Source organism: Myotis daubentonii, chromosome 12 (genome assembly GCF_963259705.1).
Source record: "Myotis daubentonii chromosome 12, mMyoDau2.1, whole genome shotgun sequence".
NCBI lineage: Eukaryota > Metazoa > Chordata > Mammalia > Chiroptera > Vespertilionidae > Myotis > Myotis daubentonii.
This window is the reverse complement of record NC_081851.1, coordinates 68691855-68711129: the sequence shown is the minus strand read 5'-3', so window position 1 is coordinate 68711129 and position 19275 is coordinate 68691855. Positions and strand designations below refer to the sequence as shown.

At 51.5% G+C, this 19275-nt stretch overlaps 1 protein-coding gene across 2 annotated transcripts in view; it reads left to right on the top strand.

Moving 5' to 3' along the window:
* DPYSL5 (dihydropyrimidinase like 5) overlaps positions 1–19275 on the top strand; it is a 59181-nt gene that overhangs the window by 31392 nt on the left and 8514 nt on the right. For both annotated transcript variants that reach the window (XM_059660349.1, XM_059660350.1), the window contains exons 3-10: positions 10660–10818; positions 11856–12035; positions 12639–12707; positions 14561–14605; positions 15110–15185; positions 16139–16295; positions 17585–17726; positions 19108–19250. In XM_059660349.1, the coding sequence (XP_059516332.1) occupies positions 10660–10818; positions 11856–12035; positions 12639–12707; positions 14561–14605; positions 15110–15185; positions 16139–16295; positions 17585–17726; positions 19108–19250 (971 nt within the window). The remainder of the gene's footprint in view (positions 1–10659; positions 10819–11855; positions 12036–12638; positions 12708–14560; positions 14606–15109; positions 15186–16138; positions 16296–17584; positions 17727–19107; positions 19251–19275) is intronic.

Here is a 19275-nt window from a genome sequence, read left to right as displayed (position 1 = left end):
TGTGGCTACGAGGCTGCTTCTGTCCCCTGGGACATGCTGGTCTGCCATGTCTGGGAATGAACACAATTCATCCCAGAGTTTAAAGGGACTGTCTTTTTAAAAATATATGTATGTTTTTATTGATTTCAGAGAGAGGAAGGGAGAAGAAGAGAGGGATACAAACATCAATGATGAGAGAGAATCATTGATGGGCTGCCTCCTGTACGCCCCCTACCTGGAATGGAGCCTGCAACCCAGGCATGTGCCCTGGCCAGGAATCAAGCCCAATCCTCCTGGTTCCTGGGTCGACACTCATCTACTGAGCCACACCGGCCGGGCTAGAGGGAAAGTCTTAAGCATGGCAATGTGCAGTAAAAACCATGCATGTTTTTACATTCCTCCCACAGTTGGTATTCATATATTCCTAGTTCCAAAAGGAGATATGTTAGAGCCGATGCGTATGATTCCTCATCCGTTATCTATTTTAAGCACACCCTCTGGGAGACCCCGAAGCTGGGGTGGGGTGCCCCCAGGCTCTGAGTTTCTGTGCTTAGTTACTATTTCAGCAGATTAGATCTGTTCCCAGTATTACAGAAAAGTGTAGGATTTGGGGTAAAAATACCTAGATCCAGTCTTGGCTCATCTCTAAAAAACCGAGATGATGCACATGTGTTGCATGTGGTGTTTGTGCCGATCCGGTGCGGGAAGTATTGTGCTGTGTGGATAACTTTCCGCACAGAGGCAGAAAGGGACCCGGCCTTTGGGCTGGTTTGCAACTTTCCGGGAGAGTCCCTCTGGGTCTGGTTTCATCCAGAAGTTTCCAGGCCCCTCCCAGGTGAGCATGTCTGGGTCCCGGGAACCATCCTTCGCTGTGGGTCCTCTGAAATTAGCCTTTCCTGGCTGGGCCATGAGGGCCAGCTCCCCTTTGCATTTAGGCACTTGTGACCAGGGAAGGAGGCAGGAGCTCTTGTGACCCCTGCATGACCCCAGCTGCTCCCTGCAGGTGGCAGTCAGGCCTGTTCCTTTTTTTGGGGGGGGGGGGTGCGCTGGGGGAGAGGGGAAGAGAACATTTATTATAATCACAGAGGTAGAAAAGGTGATTTCTAGAAGAAATGGGCTTAGGAAATGAGTTATGGAGGTAAAGGAAGAGGGCCCTAGGAGCGAGGAAGGTAGTGGTACTGCGCCTTTTGGGGGAGGGGAAGGGAAAGGGAAAAGGAAAGGGAAAGGCGTGGTGGTGCTGGGGGGCGGGGGGCGGGGGGTGCTCTGGGTCCTCAGTCCTAAGGGTTTAAGGGTGGAGACTCAGGGGAGGTCCCAGGGGAAGATCTCAATAGAATATTCAGCAGTTTTCCAGGTGTGTCCTTTCAGGGCTGTGGTCTCCACTGGTTGACGGGCCGGCACCAGGGCAGGGGTCATGATCCCATGCAGCTGGTCCTGAGGTCAGCAGTGGCGGGTTTTGTTGCTTTTGGGGGCCTGGAGCTGAAATACAACTGAGGCCCAGATGTTATCTCTAGGGAGGGAAGGTCAGGGGTCCAAACCTCGTGACCAGCGATATACTAGGGGAGAAAAGTCACCCTGGCCCGAGCCGGTTTGGCTCATTGGATAGCACGCCGGTGCATGGATTGAAGGGTCCCGGGTTTGATTACGGCCAAGGGCACATACCTTGGTTGCAGGCTCGATTCCTGGCCCTCATGGGGGTGTGCGGAAGGTAAACAATCGATGTGTCTCTCTCACATAAATGTTTCTCTCTGTCTGTCTCTCCCCTTCCCTTCCACTCGCTCTAAAAACCAATGGGAAAATATCCTCCGTGAGGATTAACAAAACAAAAAGTCCCCCTGGGGGTGAGGTCCCAGGGCCTACCTTTAGGGCAGGAGCCAGGCAGGCTGAAATCAGGGCTTTCTCAGTGCATGTGCTCATGTCCCTGAGACCCGAAAGCTGCCCAGGATTATGCACCTGTCGGGAGGGGGACCTGGGTTTCCTGGGAGGCCTGCACCTGAACCCTAGAACAGCTCACCTCTCCTGGGAGCCAGGTTTCTTGCCTTAGTCGGAGCGTTTGCTTGGCTTTCATAACCCATCCCAGCCTGGCCTTCCTCCTACCTCTTGGCCGTTCCTTCCTGGTTTTATCTTCGTCTTAATCTTCCCATTCGTGACTGCTCCTCAGTGCCTGACCCCAATTTGCCTTCTCCTTTGACCCACCTCTCTACCTAATCTGGTGCCCGTGACTCCACATTTATAGCTGCAGCTTAGACCCCTCTGTGCACATCCCCCAAGCTCAGCACATCCGCCAGAACGCGACTCCTCTCTCAGGGAACCCTCCTCCCGGGAATGGCACCCCATCCTCCCAAGCCAGCGCTCATTGCCCAGGACCACAGGACTCCTCGGCGATACGGCCAGAACTCCATCCAGGCCTCCAGGCTCCGTGTCAGGCTTCTCCCTCCAGAGCATCCTGCCCCCACACGCCGTCAGAGAACCGAACTGCATTTCTGACTGACTTACAAATGCGATGTCACTCTAAGCCCTGCCAAACTCTGGGCCTGCCCGGGGACCCCTCCCCGTTTCTTGGCTGTGCTGGACTCTGCCTGGACCCCTGTGTCGGCCATCTCTGGCCCCATAGTTCAGAGATGCAGCACCCCAGCCTGCATTCTCTGCCCCTGCTGCTGGCCTTACAGAGATAGCCCGTTACAATGGCATGTTCGCTCCAGCCCTTTCTTCTTGATTCTGTACTGCCTCTCCCGGACGGCTTTCCCAAACCTCATCTTAGCTCAGACCAATACTCCAACACTCCTGATTTTCCCAAACCTTAGCAAAACAGGAAATATTGGCATGATTTCCTGTTTTGCTAAGAAGTCTGGGACCGAGGGACTGGGCACCCTCATTTGTCCTCCATGTCACCTCTGATCATCTCCTCCCTATTCGCCCCCCTCCAGAATGGATGGGAAGAGGTGTCCGTCCGAACCTCAGAGTCTTCATCTGCGTAACGGAGATAATAATTCAGCTATTGTACAGGGCTCTTGTGAATATTAAACAGGCACAGAATAAGTGCTCAATGGATGTTGGTTATAGAGATTTTCATCTCTACTTGCATGTCCCTCAATCGGCTCTCTTAAGATGTCAAAAATTTTTCTTCCCTCCTAAATGTGATAGTTTCTCTCCTAATATTGTTTTTTCAGCCACACAGTGTAGTACTTCCCCCATTATTGACATCGCCTCTTCTTCTGTTATCAAACCCTGCTTCTTCCAAGAAACGGGTTTCATACATGTCCCCCATCCCACGCCTGAAATTCAGGTCCATCATCCCGGCACTGCAGCTCAGCTCGCATCCACAGCCAGAGTAACGTCCCAAAGTCTTGTTTTCATCATGTCTCCCTCCCCCAGAAGCCTGCTGTGACTACAGACATGTGCAGGGGTGGGGTGTGGCCAGGGTCCTTCTACCCCCTCCCTCCCTGAGCTCCCGCATGACCATCACCTCCACACACACAAGTTGCTCGCCGTTGCCGACCAGATGGAATCCAAGTTCATGAGGTTCACCCAGTTCGGTCCTAACCAGAACTGCCTTGGCCAAAAGCAGGTCTAGTCTCGGTCCCCCGGCCGTGCCCCCAGCTCTCCCACATGATCTCCCGCCCGGGTGCTACCTCCTCCCCTCCGTGCAGCGCTCAGCTCTCCATCCTAAGGTGGCCTTCCCCGCCTCTGCTCTTCTTTTGAACGCCACCCTCATTGAGGAGTATTATCTTGTGATGCCTGGACTCTCATTTTATTTTGAAGTTACTTCCATTAAAAATGAACCTTTTCCTTGTCCTGTTTGCTAACCAGGCTCTTAACCCTTTGAGTGCCAACCAATATCCTAGGGACTATGCTAAAATTGCCAAGGCATTTTTGCTGATTTTACAGCAGTTTAGGGAAAAAAAATTATGAATCGCAAGTAAATGAAGTTACATATTCAAAAACTTAAGGAAACCTTTACTACATTGACATATTTAGCAATATCATCGTCATTAATAAAAGCAGACTTAGAACTAGACGCCATTTCGAAGCTTTGATAGCGCTCCCAGCACCTCAGGGGTTAATCTCCCTCAAGGTGCTTACATTTCCCACTTCATCTGGAGCAAGCATGTCAAGCTCAAAGGCTCACACGGGCCAAATAAACACGGTTTAAGTGTATGTGGGCCACACAAAAACAAAAGCTTCCATTTTCATAGAAACGTAGGTTTGTTTCGATAGAGACATGCTGAACACAAAGGGCTGAAATAGATGATTCGTCGTTAACATAAAATAATAGAACATTTTAATAAAAAGTGATATTTTTTTCTTGAACATTAACTTACCAGACACAGAATAGCTGCACAAATTAATAAGCGTAACACAAATAAACCTATTTTTCTTGTTCTCTGAAAGCGAAATATTTCCTGGTGCGCACACCAAACAAGTCAGTACAAGACTAATGACGTGGCAATCGCTTCTAAAATATTCACTGCTAGCATTAGTGGAGAGAAATGATGCGCCTGTGCATAAGGTGTGTAAGGGAAATGAATGAATGCCACACGATTATAGTAATCAGTCATTAGTGAACGTTGTAGTTCGTCATTAATAATTATGTATAACAGGATATTATAAAAATTAAGTTAGGAAATTTTTATTAAAATGTTTCTTACATGCCGTTATATTGGCTGGGCTGCAAAAATATTCGTTGTGGGCCACATGCGGCCCGCGGGCCACGAGTTTGACATGCTTGGTCTGGAGCATTTGATACACATAATAGGTGGTACATTAGTGCTACCTACAAATTATGCTTATTTATTAACTCTGTTATCATCCTATCTAATAAAAGAGAAAAATAGTAATTGGCGTACGACGATACCCTTTTCATTGGCTAATCAGGGCTATATGCAAATTAACTGCCAACTATGATTGGCAGTTAACTGCCAACAAGATGGCGGTTAATTTGCATATGTAGGCACAATGCAGGGAGGCGAAAGGGAAAGCAGGAAGAAGCCCCCTGCCACTGACAGTGATTGGAAACCCAGGGGGGAGCTAAGAGCTGGGGGGCAGGGCAAAGGCGGCCCTGGGGCCGCCTTTGCCCTGACCCCAGCCATGATCGGAGAATCAGGCGCCTTTGCCGCCCTGGCCAGTGATAGCAGGAAGTAGGGGTGGAGCCAGCGATGGGAGCTGGGCACGGTCGAAGCTGGCAGTCCCGGGAGCTAGGGGTCCCTTGCCTGGGCCTAAAGCGGAGCCCACGATCGCGGGGCCGCTGCAGCTGCAGGTCCCTGCTGCTCGGGCTGGACGCCTAGGCCAGAGGTGTTAGGCCTGGGCAGGGGCGGAGCCGGCAACCGCGGGGAGCTGGGGGTCCCCTGCCCAGGCCTGACACCTCTGCCAGAGGCCTCAGGCCTGGTCAAGGGGCCGATCCGGTGATTGGTGATCGGAGGGTGATGAGGGTCAACTCCTCTGGCCGAGGCATCAGGCCTGGGTGGGGGGCGGAGCCGGGGATTGGGGGGATATGATGGTCCCCTTGCCCAGGCCTGAAGCCTGGGTCAGAGGCGTCAGGCTTGGGCAGAGGTGGAGCAAGCGATCAGAGGGAGATGGAGGTCCCCTGCCCAGGCATGATTCCTGGGCCAGAGGCCTCAGGCCTGGGCGGGGGCCAGAGCCAGTGATCAGGGGGAGATGGGGGTCCCCTGTCCAAGCCTGACACCTCTGGCAGAGGCGTCAGGCCTGGGCAAGGGGCCGATCAGGCGATTGGAGGGTGATGGGGGTCTATGCCTCTGGCGGAGGCGTCAGGCCTGGGCAAGGGGCTGATCAGGCGATCGGAGGGTGATGGGGGTCTACGCCTCTGGCCGAGGCATCAGGCCTGGGCAAGGGGCCGATCCTGCGATTGGAGGGTGATGGGGGTCAACGCCTGAGGGCTCCCAGTATGTGAGAGGGGGCAGGCTGGGCTGAGGGACACTCCCCTCCCCACACACACCCAGTGCACGAATTTCGTGCACCGGGCCCCTAGTAGTATTATAAATCACTACGATTTCTTGGGCTCCTGCTATGTGAGGGGCTTTCCATGCATTATCTTCTTTAATTCTCATAGTAACCCCGTGAGGGATATGCTATTATCCCACTTTACAAGTCAGGAAATGAAGATTAAATAGCTTGCCCAACGTCTGGCAGCAAGTAAGTGACAGAGCTGGGATTTAACCCTAAATCTGCCTGCCTTAAGGTGCAGTTCTCCTCACTGTTCTATTCTTGCCTTTAAATATATAGCGTGCCTTTAAATGACAGGGAGACTAAGTGTGGGAAGATGTCCCTTTCCCAAAGTGCATTGTGGATGGAATGTTGCCTGTTTCCTCCGTAGAAAGTTCAAAGAGTGAAGTGTGAGTTTTAGGATCGGCGGTGCTCAGAGTGAGAGCATTGCGAGGTCAGCACTGTGTCCTCGATGATGTAGCGGAGGCTGCGTACCCTACGAGAGGACAGTGAAGGAAGTTTAGGGGTGCAGTGAATTGCAAATGTACAACCTGGAGAAAACCAGCCTGCTGCGGGATGAGCTCAACGGGCTGCACACGATGGGTCAAGAAAACGCTGGAGAACCGTATGTAGACAGAAAGGATGGCCCAGGGGACTGATCGCTCAGATGCCCTGGAGAAAAGCTTGGGGGTCAGTGGAGGTCCAGTGTGTTTGTTTATTTGTGTTTTTTGAAGAAAATGGGTATTTGATGGAAGGTGTTGGGGAGACTCCAGCAGAGGATGAGGTGGGGGTCAGCACTGAAGCAGCCTGGGAGCGCCCTAACCGGTTTGGCTCAGTGGATAGAGCGTCGGCCTGCGGACTGAAGGGTCCCAGGTTCGATTCCGGTCAAGGGCATGTACCTTGGTTGCAGGCACATCCCCAGTAGGGGATGTGCAGGAGGCAGCTGATTGATGTTTCTCTCTATCACTCTCCCTTCCTCTCTATAAAAAATCAATAAAATATATTTTTAAAAATAAATAAATAAACAGTACCGCCTTGGGTTGGTGAATGGGCACTTCTGGTCAGCCACCAGACTCCAGGAACCTCTAGTGAGTTAGTAACCTGTTCCATGGCCGTGTCTGGAGTCATCGGAGAAGTTCACTGTCACGAAGCTGCTTTTCCACTTCCTGGCAACACACCCTGAATCCAGGGACCACTCACATGAACGTGAGGGTGCTCCAGCCACGTGTGGAGCAGCAAATGTCAGGAACTCGGAAACGAGTACATACCTGGAGGGGTGCTCATGCGATGAATTAAAATGAACGAAATAAATCTACATAAATGAATTCTTAATGGCGTTGAATTTAAAAAGCAAGTTGCAAACAGATAGGGGCAATACGATATTATTTGTATATATTTTAAAATTTATAAAACAAATTAAAAGCATATAATTTTAAAACATAAAAACATGAATGGGGACATTTTTATCAACCTCAGGGGAGAGGCATGGGAGTAGGACGGAGGGCTTCAGTTATATTGAGAATATTTTATTTCACTTTTTTATTAAAAAAAAGCATGTAAGATAAATACAGCAAAAATGTTAACCTCTTCTACCAGTATTTAACTAGTGGGTTTATAGGTATATAGTGTACTATTTTCTATACTTTTACTGTATGTTAAAACATTTCATTTAAAAGAAAATATTTAAAACATGTAAGTATGGTTAACTAAATTTTAAATAGTTTTGGCTTCCTCTAAACTTATTTTAAAATATGTATTATAAAAGTAATGTATTCTATTAAATAAAATTCAGAAAATTAGAAAAAATTAATTACTCAGAATCTTCTCACCTAAAAATGGTCGTGGTTAATCTTTTGGTGTATTTCCTTCCATTTTTTCCCTTTGTGGGTGTGTGTGTGTTTAAGCAGAGTTCTAAGCGTCTTGGATACACACTGAATTCTGCCTTTTTCACCCAGTATGACATCCTCCTTTTCCCATGTGATGCCTTGGCCTCCGTGAGCATCGTTTCTATTGACTGCCATTGAAGCTCCACAGCTTGCTTAGCCAACACCATTTTTGCATAAAAACAGTTGTGAACATGCAACCGTCATGTTCGTAAACATAATCCTTTTGAAAGCCCAAGGAGCAGGCCTGGGTGGTGCTCGGCTGTTGACTTCTGCGCGGCTGTTCTGCGGGGGTGACAGTAAAAGGGTCTGTCACATCTGTGATATCACATTCCCGAGGAGGCTGAGCTTGTCAGCATCAGCCCCGGGGTAGGAACTGTGCATATTTCAAGAGCCAGCTCTGTGTCTCTTGCCTGAGAGGAAACAAGTGCTCCAACCTGCAGCTGGGGGAGTATTTGCTGATTCCATTAAACTCTTATTTTGAGGCCTGAGTCACAGCAGGAATCATTATTGCAGATATTTATGTGCGCCCTCCCAGCTTGTAGACGCTCTCCAGCCCCCTGTGAGCCTCTCCGGGCCCCCGAGAGTGAGGTGCAGAGCAGGCACACGGGTGCCCTGGGTTACCACAGTAAGCGGAAAGTCAGGCCACCACCCAATGCTCCCACCTCCTTCCAGAACCTTTCAGTGGTCATCCTTAGACCAGGCAGTAGGGGCCATGTCTGCCCAGAGCCCACTATCCCACCCCTAGACCACAGCCTGAGTCTGTCCTCCTGGGGGCCAGACCACCAGCCTGTGCACGTCTAGGGCCAAGGGCCTTATTTGCAGGGGGTGAGCAGATCTTACTGGTAGACCTGTGGGCTGCAGGATGAATCATGCATGGGCCAGGGGGTGTGGGCTGGGGCAAGCGCAGAGGCTCAAGGCTCAAGGCCAACGTCCCCTACCGTGTAGCTCAGAAATGCAAGGTCTCTGAGAATTCTAAAATCAGGCCTGGCCTTCTTGGTCATTATGACAATATGCTGTGGGAGTAGGAGGATGTACTGTATTCTGTGTGATGGTTGTTGGCTAGATCTGTACCTTAGATTTGGTACGTGGACCTCCTTCCCACTCTTGCTCCAGTGCCCACAGATTTTAAGAACATTCTTATCACACTCGCGTTTCCAGGTTCCCCTTTTTCTACCCAAGGCCACCGTCATACTGGGGTGCAGTGGGGGGTGGGGGGACGAAGAAAGCAATCTGAAACCAGAGAAAATGAAACAATGATCTGACACCTCCCTGTCCATGTGTAAAAGCAAGAAATGCATTTCAGCGGGGAAATGCATAGAGTACAGCCACCTGCTACGAGGATGAATCAGCCTGGCCCAATCCAGCAAATCAGAAAGGGAAGCCAGCGAGTAGCGCCGCAATCTGCCGCTCTGCCTTCTCTCCGCTTCCGCCGCCCCCATCACCGGTCCTCCTCCTCCGTGCGCCGCTGAACTGCACCCTCTGTCGGCCGCTTTAAGCTGTGCAAGAAGCCCGACCCCTGAGTTTCCCGGGACCACACGCCCAGCAGAATCAGCATGGAAAGTCAATGTTGCAAGAACCCTCATTCTAATTGTTGTTTGGCCACTGAACTGATTTTGGGGGGGGAGTCCTTACTCCCCAGCGACATTTCTGATTTGTGATCGAGGATTTAACTGAATAGGGAAGCATGAATCATTAAGACTATTTCCTTGTGCTGTTTTTTTCCCCTACAGAAGACAAACAGCTATTCTGAATGATTACACACACACATCAGGACAAAACTTTACAAGTCCATTTTATTTTTTTAAAATATATTTTTATGGGTTTTTTTTTACAGAGAGGAAGGGAGAAGGATAATGAGTTAGAAACATCGATGAGAGAGAAACATCGACCAGCTGCCTCCTGCACACCCCCCACTGGGGATGTGCCCGCAACCAAGGTACGTGCCCTTGACCGGAATCGAACCTGGGACCTTTCAGTCCGCAGGCTGATGCTCTATCCACTGAGCCAAACCGGCTAGGGCACAAGTCCATTTTATAAGTGAGGGTTCCGTTGACTTTCACAGCTACCCAGGAAGGAAGCTATCCCAGCGTGTAGGAAAAGAACCCGCATCTCAGAGAGGCTAGGTCGCCTGGCTGAGGTTGTCCAGCCGGGAGGTGGCAGCGTGGTGGCCGGACTCGGGTCTGACCCCAAATCACTGTAAGGACCCACATGGAAGGACTTTTTAGCCACCAGAAAAGAGAGAGTCGCCTTACATCGTCAGAGTCCTCACAAAATCTCTCACAAGATCCGGTCTCAACTATTTTCATTTTAATCGAGTTTTGTTTGAGAACAGCACATTAGCCTGGAACAGATTTTGGTCAGTACTGGTTTTAGAAGCTCGTGGAACTCACCTGACCAAATTTGGTTTTTTAAAAAGGTGTGTTGGGGGAGGAGGGATGGGGAACGGGGAGAACTTTAATGCAGATTTAGTCATTATTCCTGGAACTATGCTTTGTGGTTGCAAATGAGGGTTTTTAAGATTTCTCTTTCAAGTGGTATGTTGTGGAGATGATGAGCTGGACCATTTTTCACTGATAATTTATACAGGGACCTAAGAAGTGCTCTGTCTCAAGCAGAGAGAGGGGATTGAAGTTTTGTGTGCTGGATCCACGGTAAGGATGGTTCCACGCTGGCCCCTGCGCCTTCAGGCAGCTCACAGCTCCCTCAACATGGCTGCCTCCCGGGGGGCCTCACAGCCTCTTGGGAGGTAGGGTCTGTGGTTGTCCTGGATGCCCACCGGAGGACCCCGTGCCTCCCCGTGTCGGAGACTTGGGTGCGGGAAGAGAAGTGACGAGACTGCTTTTCCCATCTTCCTCAGGCAGCGCTGGTTGGAGGGACCACCATGGTCATGGGCCACGTCCTGCCTGACAAGGAGACCTCCCTCGTGGAAGCCTACGAGAAGTGCCGGGGGCTGGCCGACCCCAAGGTCTGCTGTGACTACGCCCTCCACGTGGGGATCACCTGGTGGGCACCCAAGGTAACAGTGGCCTCCCCCAAAGAAGAGCAAATGCCCTTTTAGGCAGAGGGGCCACTTGGTGGGGGCAGCTGGGGTGTGGAACTCGCCCGCAGGTGTGGGACACCCCTCCCACCACCATCGTTACTCCCCCAAATATCGAAAGCTTCCCCCGTCGCCCCGCCCACCGTTGGCCTGGAATAGCGGCCAGAGTCAGTGCTTAGCAACTCCGAGGTCAGAGCAGCCATCCCAGAGGCTGCGGGGACTTCCCTGCATCTAGAATTTTAAACTCGTTTTTCTCATAATCAAATGTGATTTCCAACTCTAGATTTTAAAATTAGAAAAGAAAGAAAGCCCATAATCTGGTCACCCCAACACAATCACTATTTGTTGTTTCGCTTCTTTCCTTCCAGTCTTTTTTTCATACACGCTTTTTACCTGGTAACTCTTTTGCTTAAGCATGAGCATTTCCTGTTTGCCTGCACGATCTTCATGACCATCGATGTAGGTGACCATCGATTATGTATTTATTCTGTCAAATAAGTAAAACTCAACTTACTTTCCTCTCATCAGACCCATGTTCCATTTTTTCCTAATATAAATAATGTTGGGGTGAGTCTCCTTATTCACATAGCTTTGTACCTAAATTAGATTTACCTTAGGGTCTCTGGATTTTTAGCATTACTGTGCCTTCTTCTAACACCTTTTTTGGGTTAAGGGGACTAGGCCAGAGGAGTAAAAGGCATTAGTGTGTTTACCAATAAGGCTGATTTGAAGTCAGAAACACAGAACAGCCCATGTGGTAGGAGAAGCATGCCTAGGAGGTAACAAGATAGTCCCTATATTTGCGTCATGCTTGGCAATATTCAAAGCACATCTTCATCCATTTGCTCGTGGGACCTCACAGCAGCCTGGGAGGTGGGAGGAAGGGAGATACTGCAAGGTTGCGGGTGGTGACTCCACTGACCGAGCCCAGCTCCTCCGTGCCGGGCCAGCACCGGCCAGGCAGCCTCTTGAGCATCTGTCCTCACGTGGCATTGCCTTTGCATGTTGCTCTCCAGGTGAAAGCAGAAATGGAGACACTGGTGAGAGAGAAGGGCGTCAACTCGTTCCAGATGTTCATGACCTACAAGGACTTGTACATGCTCCGGGACAGTGAGCTGTACCAAGTGCTGCACGCTTGCAGAGACATCGGGGCGATCGCCCGCGTCCATGCTGAAAACGGGGAGCTCGTGGCCGAGGCAAGGCGGTAGAGCCTGGCGGGGGCGGGGGCGGGGGCGCCAGTCCTCAGGTGGATTCCTGACCACCCACCTGTCCCACAAGATTCAGATGAAATAAGGTGTAGAAGAAAGTGTGAGATGGTAACACCCCTGATGACAAATCTTTGTCAGAAAATTCAAACTTTCCTGCCGTCTGTGAAAAACAAATCTCTCTTTATCGTCCAGAAGGGTTTCTGAGTCTTAAATGATGTCTTCATTCTCACACTATATTAAAATTCCAGCGCAGCAAAGGAATCTGGAGCAGCGCTAAGAAATATTTTGATGAGATTTCCAGCAGGGAAATTCTGATGTTCAGATCAATAGTGCTTGTCTCTGGTGTCCCAGGCTTGCCCTCTAGTATTTTTAAGAGGAAAAGATATTTTCAATTATTACAAAGTGAGACAGCGGAGAGCCCTCCTGGAAGGGAGCCCTACTCTGCGCTCTGCAGAAGATGGATTTACAGGAGTGAGAAGGGGAGCAGGCCTATCGGAGTGGCATGTCTGGCATCGTTTACTGCCCCTTGGGCCCAGTATTGTTTGGTGTCTCCGTGATTCTCTCAGTGTTCTTTCTTTTGCTCCTTTTCAGGGTGCTAAGGAGGCGCTAGATTTGGGTATCACGGGCCCGGAAGGAATTGAGATCAGCCGTCCAGAAGAGGTGAGGAAGACTCCTGCGTGCCCTTGGTCAGCTTCTGCCCCGAGATTCACAGGCACCAGTAAATGTGAGCTGTGTGGTAGCACTTTCTCCGTGGGCGAAGGTCCACGGGGCAGCTTCTCCGGGAGCAGCTCCACACACACACACACACACACACACACTCACACACCGGCTGAGGCCGGCTTCACTTCAATTGATTCTGATTTCAAGGATCCGAGGGAGACAATGTGAGCACCGGGGGTTTGCTTGACTCAAAATTGAATGGGGAGAGAAGAGACAGACGGAAAAGGTGTGCTTCTTCAGATGTTAGAAGAAATTTCAGACTAGACGGCGTTGACTCAGCATTTGGGGATGGGATCCCCTTGAGTCTGTGAGGAAAACGTTGGACCCTTCCCACCTAAACGAGAGGCCACCTCACTGCTCGCTGAGATGCTAATTCAGAGCCCTGCTCTTCTGCCCTCTGGTCTTGCCCGTGTATAGTTTTGCAGGACGTCAATTCAAATCCCCCAGGGCCCCCGGGTAAAGAGTTCTGCTCCAGAGGGACCACATTAGACAGATACCGCCTTCTTGCCCTATGACCCTGTTCCGACATCCCTGACCCTTTGTGGGGGGAAAGCTGTTTTCCATTTCTTCAAAGCCTTAAGTGCGGAGTGGCGGTTGGGTGTCCATGAGGGATCGATGAGGAGGCCTTGAGGGAGGAGGCGCTGGAGGCAGGGCGTGCTAGTCCTTCCATCAGGCAGGAACCTCGTGGGTCAGCTGGGGGAGGGGTCCCACCGTACTCCTCCCCGGGGGCTGTCCCTGTCTGTCCGAGTCCTTGAACATAGCTCCTGTTTTGACACCTAAGAATCCGTCAAGAAAGATGCACCAGATTCAGCCAAGTGAGCACTGTGCCTGTGAGAACCGGGGCGGGTGGGGCGCACAGAAGTGGACGTGGTTGAGTTACGCGAGGGGAAGGGCAAAGCTTTGACTGCGGTCGTAGCAATAGCAAAAATTATCATCGTCCTCGTCTGTTGGCTAAAGGGGAGGGTCCTGGGTCTACACCAAGGGCGATTTTTCTCCCCAGCAGACATTTAGCAATGTCTAGAGGCTTTAAAAAAAAAAAAGGAGTTGGTTTTTTTAATGTTTTTATTGATTTTTAGAGAGAGAGGAAAGGAGAAGGATAGAGAGGTAGAAACATGGATGTGAGAGGACCATCATCGATTGGCTGCCTCCTGCACGAACCCTTACTGGGGATCGAGCCCACAACCTGGGCATGTGCCCTGACCGGGAATTGAACCTGCGACCTCTTGGTTCCTGGGTCCACACTCAACTGCTGAGCCACACCAGCCAGGCTAGAGATATTTTTTATTATATCAGCGGAACAGTGGGGCGCTACCGGCATCTAGTAGGTAGAGGCAAGGGATGCCGCTAAAGATCCTACCGACCCCAGACACCTCCCCACCACAAAGACTTCTCCAGCCCAAAATGTCAATAGTACTGACGTTCAGAAACCCTGATCTAGGCTAACTTCCAGCGTGAAATCGATCCGTGTCGCTCCTTTGCTGCTGTGGAGAGAATACACCAGGACACAGGGAGAGATGCAGCTCCGGGCTTTCGTTCACTTTTGTTTCATTGCCTTTTCATTAAGCCCTCAGTAGCATCCAGCAAGGATGCGCCTACCGAGTCCTAGGATTCTCTCAGGGTGAGCAGAGGTGGTTGGAGCCCGGTGCCCCTGCCCAGGGCTTGCCCCAGGCCAGCCTGTGGGTGCAGTTGCCCCCCTGGCTCTGTGTCAGACACTCCAGCACCCTTGCTAGGAGGTGGGCTTGCTTGGGAGAGATAGTGAAGCTTGTTTTCTTCCTACCCTTTGTTTCTAACAGCTGGAAGCTGAAGCCACTCACCGAGTCATCACCATTGCAAACAGGGTAAGTAGACCCACACCCCCTGCACCCGTCCCAAGTCCATTCTCGACTCTGGGCTCAGAAACCAGCCCGGACAGTGGAGTGCTGTTCTGTCCTGGGGGCCAGCATCATGCCTGGCTCACAGGGCCCCAACACTGAATGGACATGGTTATTCCTACAGACCCTTGTTTTAAGTTATAAGTAGCCTTTTGTCGGTTGGTAGAAAACGTGAGGTTCAGCTCTCGGCATCTTGTCCCATGTCCCCCTGTTGGGCTCCGGCTCAGGGTGCTGCCTGCCCCTCTCTGCTTCATGCATTTCCCCTGCAGCTTGCATCCTGGCCGCCAGGCCTGCATTCCCAGCGTCAGACCAGCACCCGAGGGTGGGGCAGGGGAGGCGGGTGGGGCTGAGCGAGGCAGGGGGAGGGGCCAGGCCCAGGGTTTGATTTGGCCGGGTGATGTCGGGGGTGATGCTGGTGCTTGTTAGGTTTGTGGGGTTGATGCTGTCCTTCCACCGCGTTTCCATGTGTAGACTCACTGTCCGATCTACCTGGTCAACGTGTCCAGCATCTCGGCCGGGGATGTTATCGCAGCTGCTAAGATGCAAGGTGAGTCCTTGAGCTGGGATGGACAGAGCACGTGTGTAGGATTGACGGCGCCACAGGGGGCCCGCCAGGTCCATGCACTCCGTGGCCCCGGCTCCCGTGGCCCGGCCTGCGCCTGCCCTTCCTCTTCTCCACCCGTCTTCCCCTGACGCACCCGCGCTAGCCTCGCTCAGTCCGTTAGAATCGCAGTTCCTCTGCACATCTGTATGCGGAACAGCTCCACAGAGGTATCTGTCACCTCTCTGGGTCGGGCAACATTTTCAAGTTTTCAGTTGACTCATTAATTGGCATCTTTTTGGCTTCTTGGATTTTGTTTGTGGTTGCCTTGGTAACCAACATGAAATCCTGGACCAGTTCCAATGGGCATTTCAGGGGATGCCTGGGATGTCCTTAGAGAAGTAACAGTGTGGGGGCCCAGCTTCCCCTGTGGCCACCTGGAACCTGTGAATGAGCCCTGGGCACCTGCTGTGACGCCTGTTGCTGAGCAACTGGCAACACCTGAAGACTCTGCACTTGCTTATAGTGCCCGCCAGGCTCGGGGTGCCAGCGAGGTCCTGGAAACGGGGTATAAATCAGGAACAAGGGCAAAAAAGTCTGGACTGCCCCTTAGCGTGGCATTCACAGCCCGTCATCCTCCCGTCAGCACCCTGTAGCACCCATGCTCCAGCCAACGTGTGCTACTTGATGCGCCATCAGTGCTGCCCCCCCCGACCCCCGGCCCTGTGACTTTGCCCTTCTGTCCCCCTTTCCCTTCTGTTCCGCTTGCCCGCAGCCAGCGTGGGGATCCGGAGCACTCTGGCCTTGAACCCAGCTGTGCTCTCAAATATCGAGTGAGCTTAGGCAAGTCCCTCCTCTCTGACTTCACCTCCATCACCTGTCAAATGAGAGACCCAGACGAATGATCGCTCAGGCTCACTGGCTTCCTGGTTATGGCTTGGCCCTTCTCCTTCTTCCAGGGAGGGTGGTGCTGGCCGAGACCACCACCGCGCATGCCACGCTGACAGGCCTGCACTACTACCACCAGGACTGGTCCCATGCTGCCGCCTACGTCACAGTGCCTCCCCTGAGGCTAGACACCAACACCTCCACCTACCTCATGAGCCTGCTGGCCAAGTAAGACCTGTTAGCCAGACCCTCGCAGCCCCATCTCATGTTTTTGACTCAGTGCCATTCCAGGAATCTGTAGGTCCTTAAGGTGATGGCGTAGTGGCCCCAGGTCTGACCTAGTTTGATTTCATTGTGCTCAAAGGATGGTTTTGCTTTTGTGACCTTCTCCAGAGCTAAGTCGTCCATCTCCCTGTGGATCTGGCTGAGGGTATCAGTCATTTGGCAAGAGCTGTGACTGATGAGCCCTCAGGCCCCAGAGGAGAAAGCCCTCTGTGCACCGGACCTGGAACGGCTGAGAGCCTTAAGCATATGCCTCCTCACAGAGAAATAACTTTTCTCTGCCCCCAGAATCCCTTTCTTAAGCGGGCATCTTAGAGGGTCCACGTGCACAAAGCTGTGGTGTCTCCCACAAGTAAAATGAGGCTCTCGGGTCCCCAGTGTGTGGTCCCGGCAGTTGTCCCCTCTCCCACGTGACCCCCATGCTCCATTCAGGCCCCTCCCTGCATGCCTAGGATGTTTCCCCTGAGGTTGCCCTGGCCTGGGTGACATAGGCATTCTCTCTCCTCCGCCCTCACCATCTCTGAGGCCTGCAGAAATCTCTGAACAAGGGCCAGCTACCTGCCTCCCTCAGGATGACAGCTTGCCACCATATGTACTCCCTCGCTGTCGTCTCTGCCCCGGGTTCTTAGCTGGCTCAGGAGGAGATGGCCATGGATGGCAGTGACGGTGACCAGTTGACTTGCCTGCCATTGCTGGCTTATTAAGACAAACCGATCTTCTGTCTTGTCCCTCCTCTCCCCTCTGGGCCATCAGAGCCCCACATCCAGGGAAGGCTATGGCTCGAGTTCTTTGTGAGGCTGGATGTTGAACTTGTGTGCTTTACCAAGCACATGCTGTGGCCAGCAGGGACTGGTGGGGTTGAGGAAGGAGATGAGAGGGGGTTTGCATATGGTGCCATGGTAGTAAAACTACCTCCACCCTCTACTTCAGCTAAACTCTTTTTCTCTTCCCACTATCTTAACTCTTAAAAGTCAGCACCCCAAAGACTCTCAATGTCTCCTGTGACCGTGTTGGTCTGCCACACTCAGCACCTATTCCCATTCTGCAGATGAGTAAACTGAGGTTCTCACAGTTTAAGTAACTCTCGTCAGAGGTCAGACAGCTACTAAGTAGCAGAGCTGAGACCGAAAGCAGCTTTGCCTGGTTCTTAAGCAACGCTTTTCCCTGCACCTGTCACCACCCTCTGGGACCCTGGCCTCCTTCCCTTTATTGGGCACGTCTTTCTCTCCGCCCAGTGATACTCTGAACATTGTGGCATCAGACCACCGGCCTTTCACCACAAAGCAGAAGGCTATGGGCAAGGAGGACTTCACCAAGATCCCGCATGGAGTGAGCGGCGTGCAGGACCGCATGAGCGTCATCTGGGAGAGAGGCGTGGTAGGTTCTTGGGGCCCTTCCCCACTCTGGTCTAAGTAGGAGTTCCACCCTGAGGAGGGCCGGAACAACCACAGCTCCTGCTCCACTCAAAAACAGAACCAAACAGACCTTTTTTTTTTTTTTGTCCTGATCAGAAAGGTAGTAGCCTAGTATAGAAATTTGAAAAATACAGAAGAGTATTAGAAAAAAATGTCTCCCATAATTCTACACCGAGAAATTAAACTTAATATTTTAGCATGTTTCCTCCTAGTTCTATGGTGTGTTATACATTATTTTAATAACTGGATTCATTCCTTGTTTTTCATAGAACATATCTTGAGTGTCTCCCTATATCAGTAAAAGTTCTTTAAAAACATCTTTTTTCATGGCTAAATGTTTTCTCCAGTGGAAATGCCATACGTCAGCTCATCCTTTCTTGATGTTTGAAACTTTCGGCTGTTTCAGGTTCTTGCACTGAAAAATGGGGCTGCAGAGACCCCTTGTTCATGAGTGTGTGTCCGCATTTCTAGTGATTCCCTAGAAGAGGGTTTCTGGGCCAAGGGATGTGAGCATGTTAAGGCTCTTGATATATTTTGTTCAGTTACTTTTCCATAAAGAGAGGGACTGGGACTTGTTAGAATACCACCTAACGGATCTGCCCGTGAAGAATGTGTGTTATTGGTCTTGCCCTATCACAGACTAGAACCAGTGATGGCGAACCTTTTGAGCTCGGCGTGTCAGCATTTTGAAAAACTCTAACTTAACTCTGGTGCCGTGTCACATATAGAAATTTTTTGATATTTGCAACCAGAGTAAAGCAAAGACTTATATTTTTGATATTTATTTTATATATTTAAATGCCATTTAACAAAGAAAAATCAACCAAAAAAATGAGTTCGCGTGTCATAGGCTCGCCATCACAGGACTAGACCCAGGAGGTCTGGCATCCTCAAGACTAAGCACCAGCTCAGGGAGGACCCAGGCGGTGGCTCGGGAATCTCCTCTGAAGAGAGTCCACGGCACTGTCCTGGGTGGGTAGGTGGGGTAGGAAGATGCTTTTCCGGAGCCCAGAATACATGACCCTCTGTGGATGAGGGAGGCTCCTGACTCGTCCCTCGTGGGCGCCCGAGCAGAGCTGGGTTTACAGTCAGGGGGTAGATTTCCACCAGGGAGACAGCCGCTTGGACCAGGGGCCCACTCACTGATGCTGGATGAAGGAGAGAGAAGTGAGCGAGTGCCTGGCACCCAGCCGAGCGGTTGGTCACCTGCAGTGGTGCCCGTGGTGTCGTCCGCCTCAGCACCACTGTTCTGACCGACTCGGAGGCCACAGGCCAGCCCCAGGGGTGCCTGGGGTGGGAGGCGCGCCCAGGCCGGGTCGACGTGACATTCTGCAACGTTCCAGGTCGGAGGAAAGATGGATGAGAACCGCTTTGTGGCCGTCACCAGCTCCAACGCGGCGAAGATCCTCAACCTGTATCCCCGCAAGGGCCGCATCATCCCGGGAGCCGACGCCGACGTGGTGGTGTGGGACCCGGAGGCCACAAAGTAAACCTGCTGCCCGCCTCCCGGG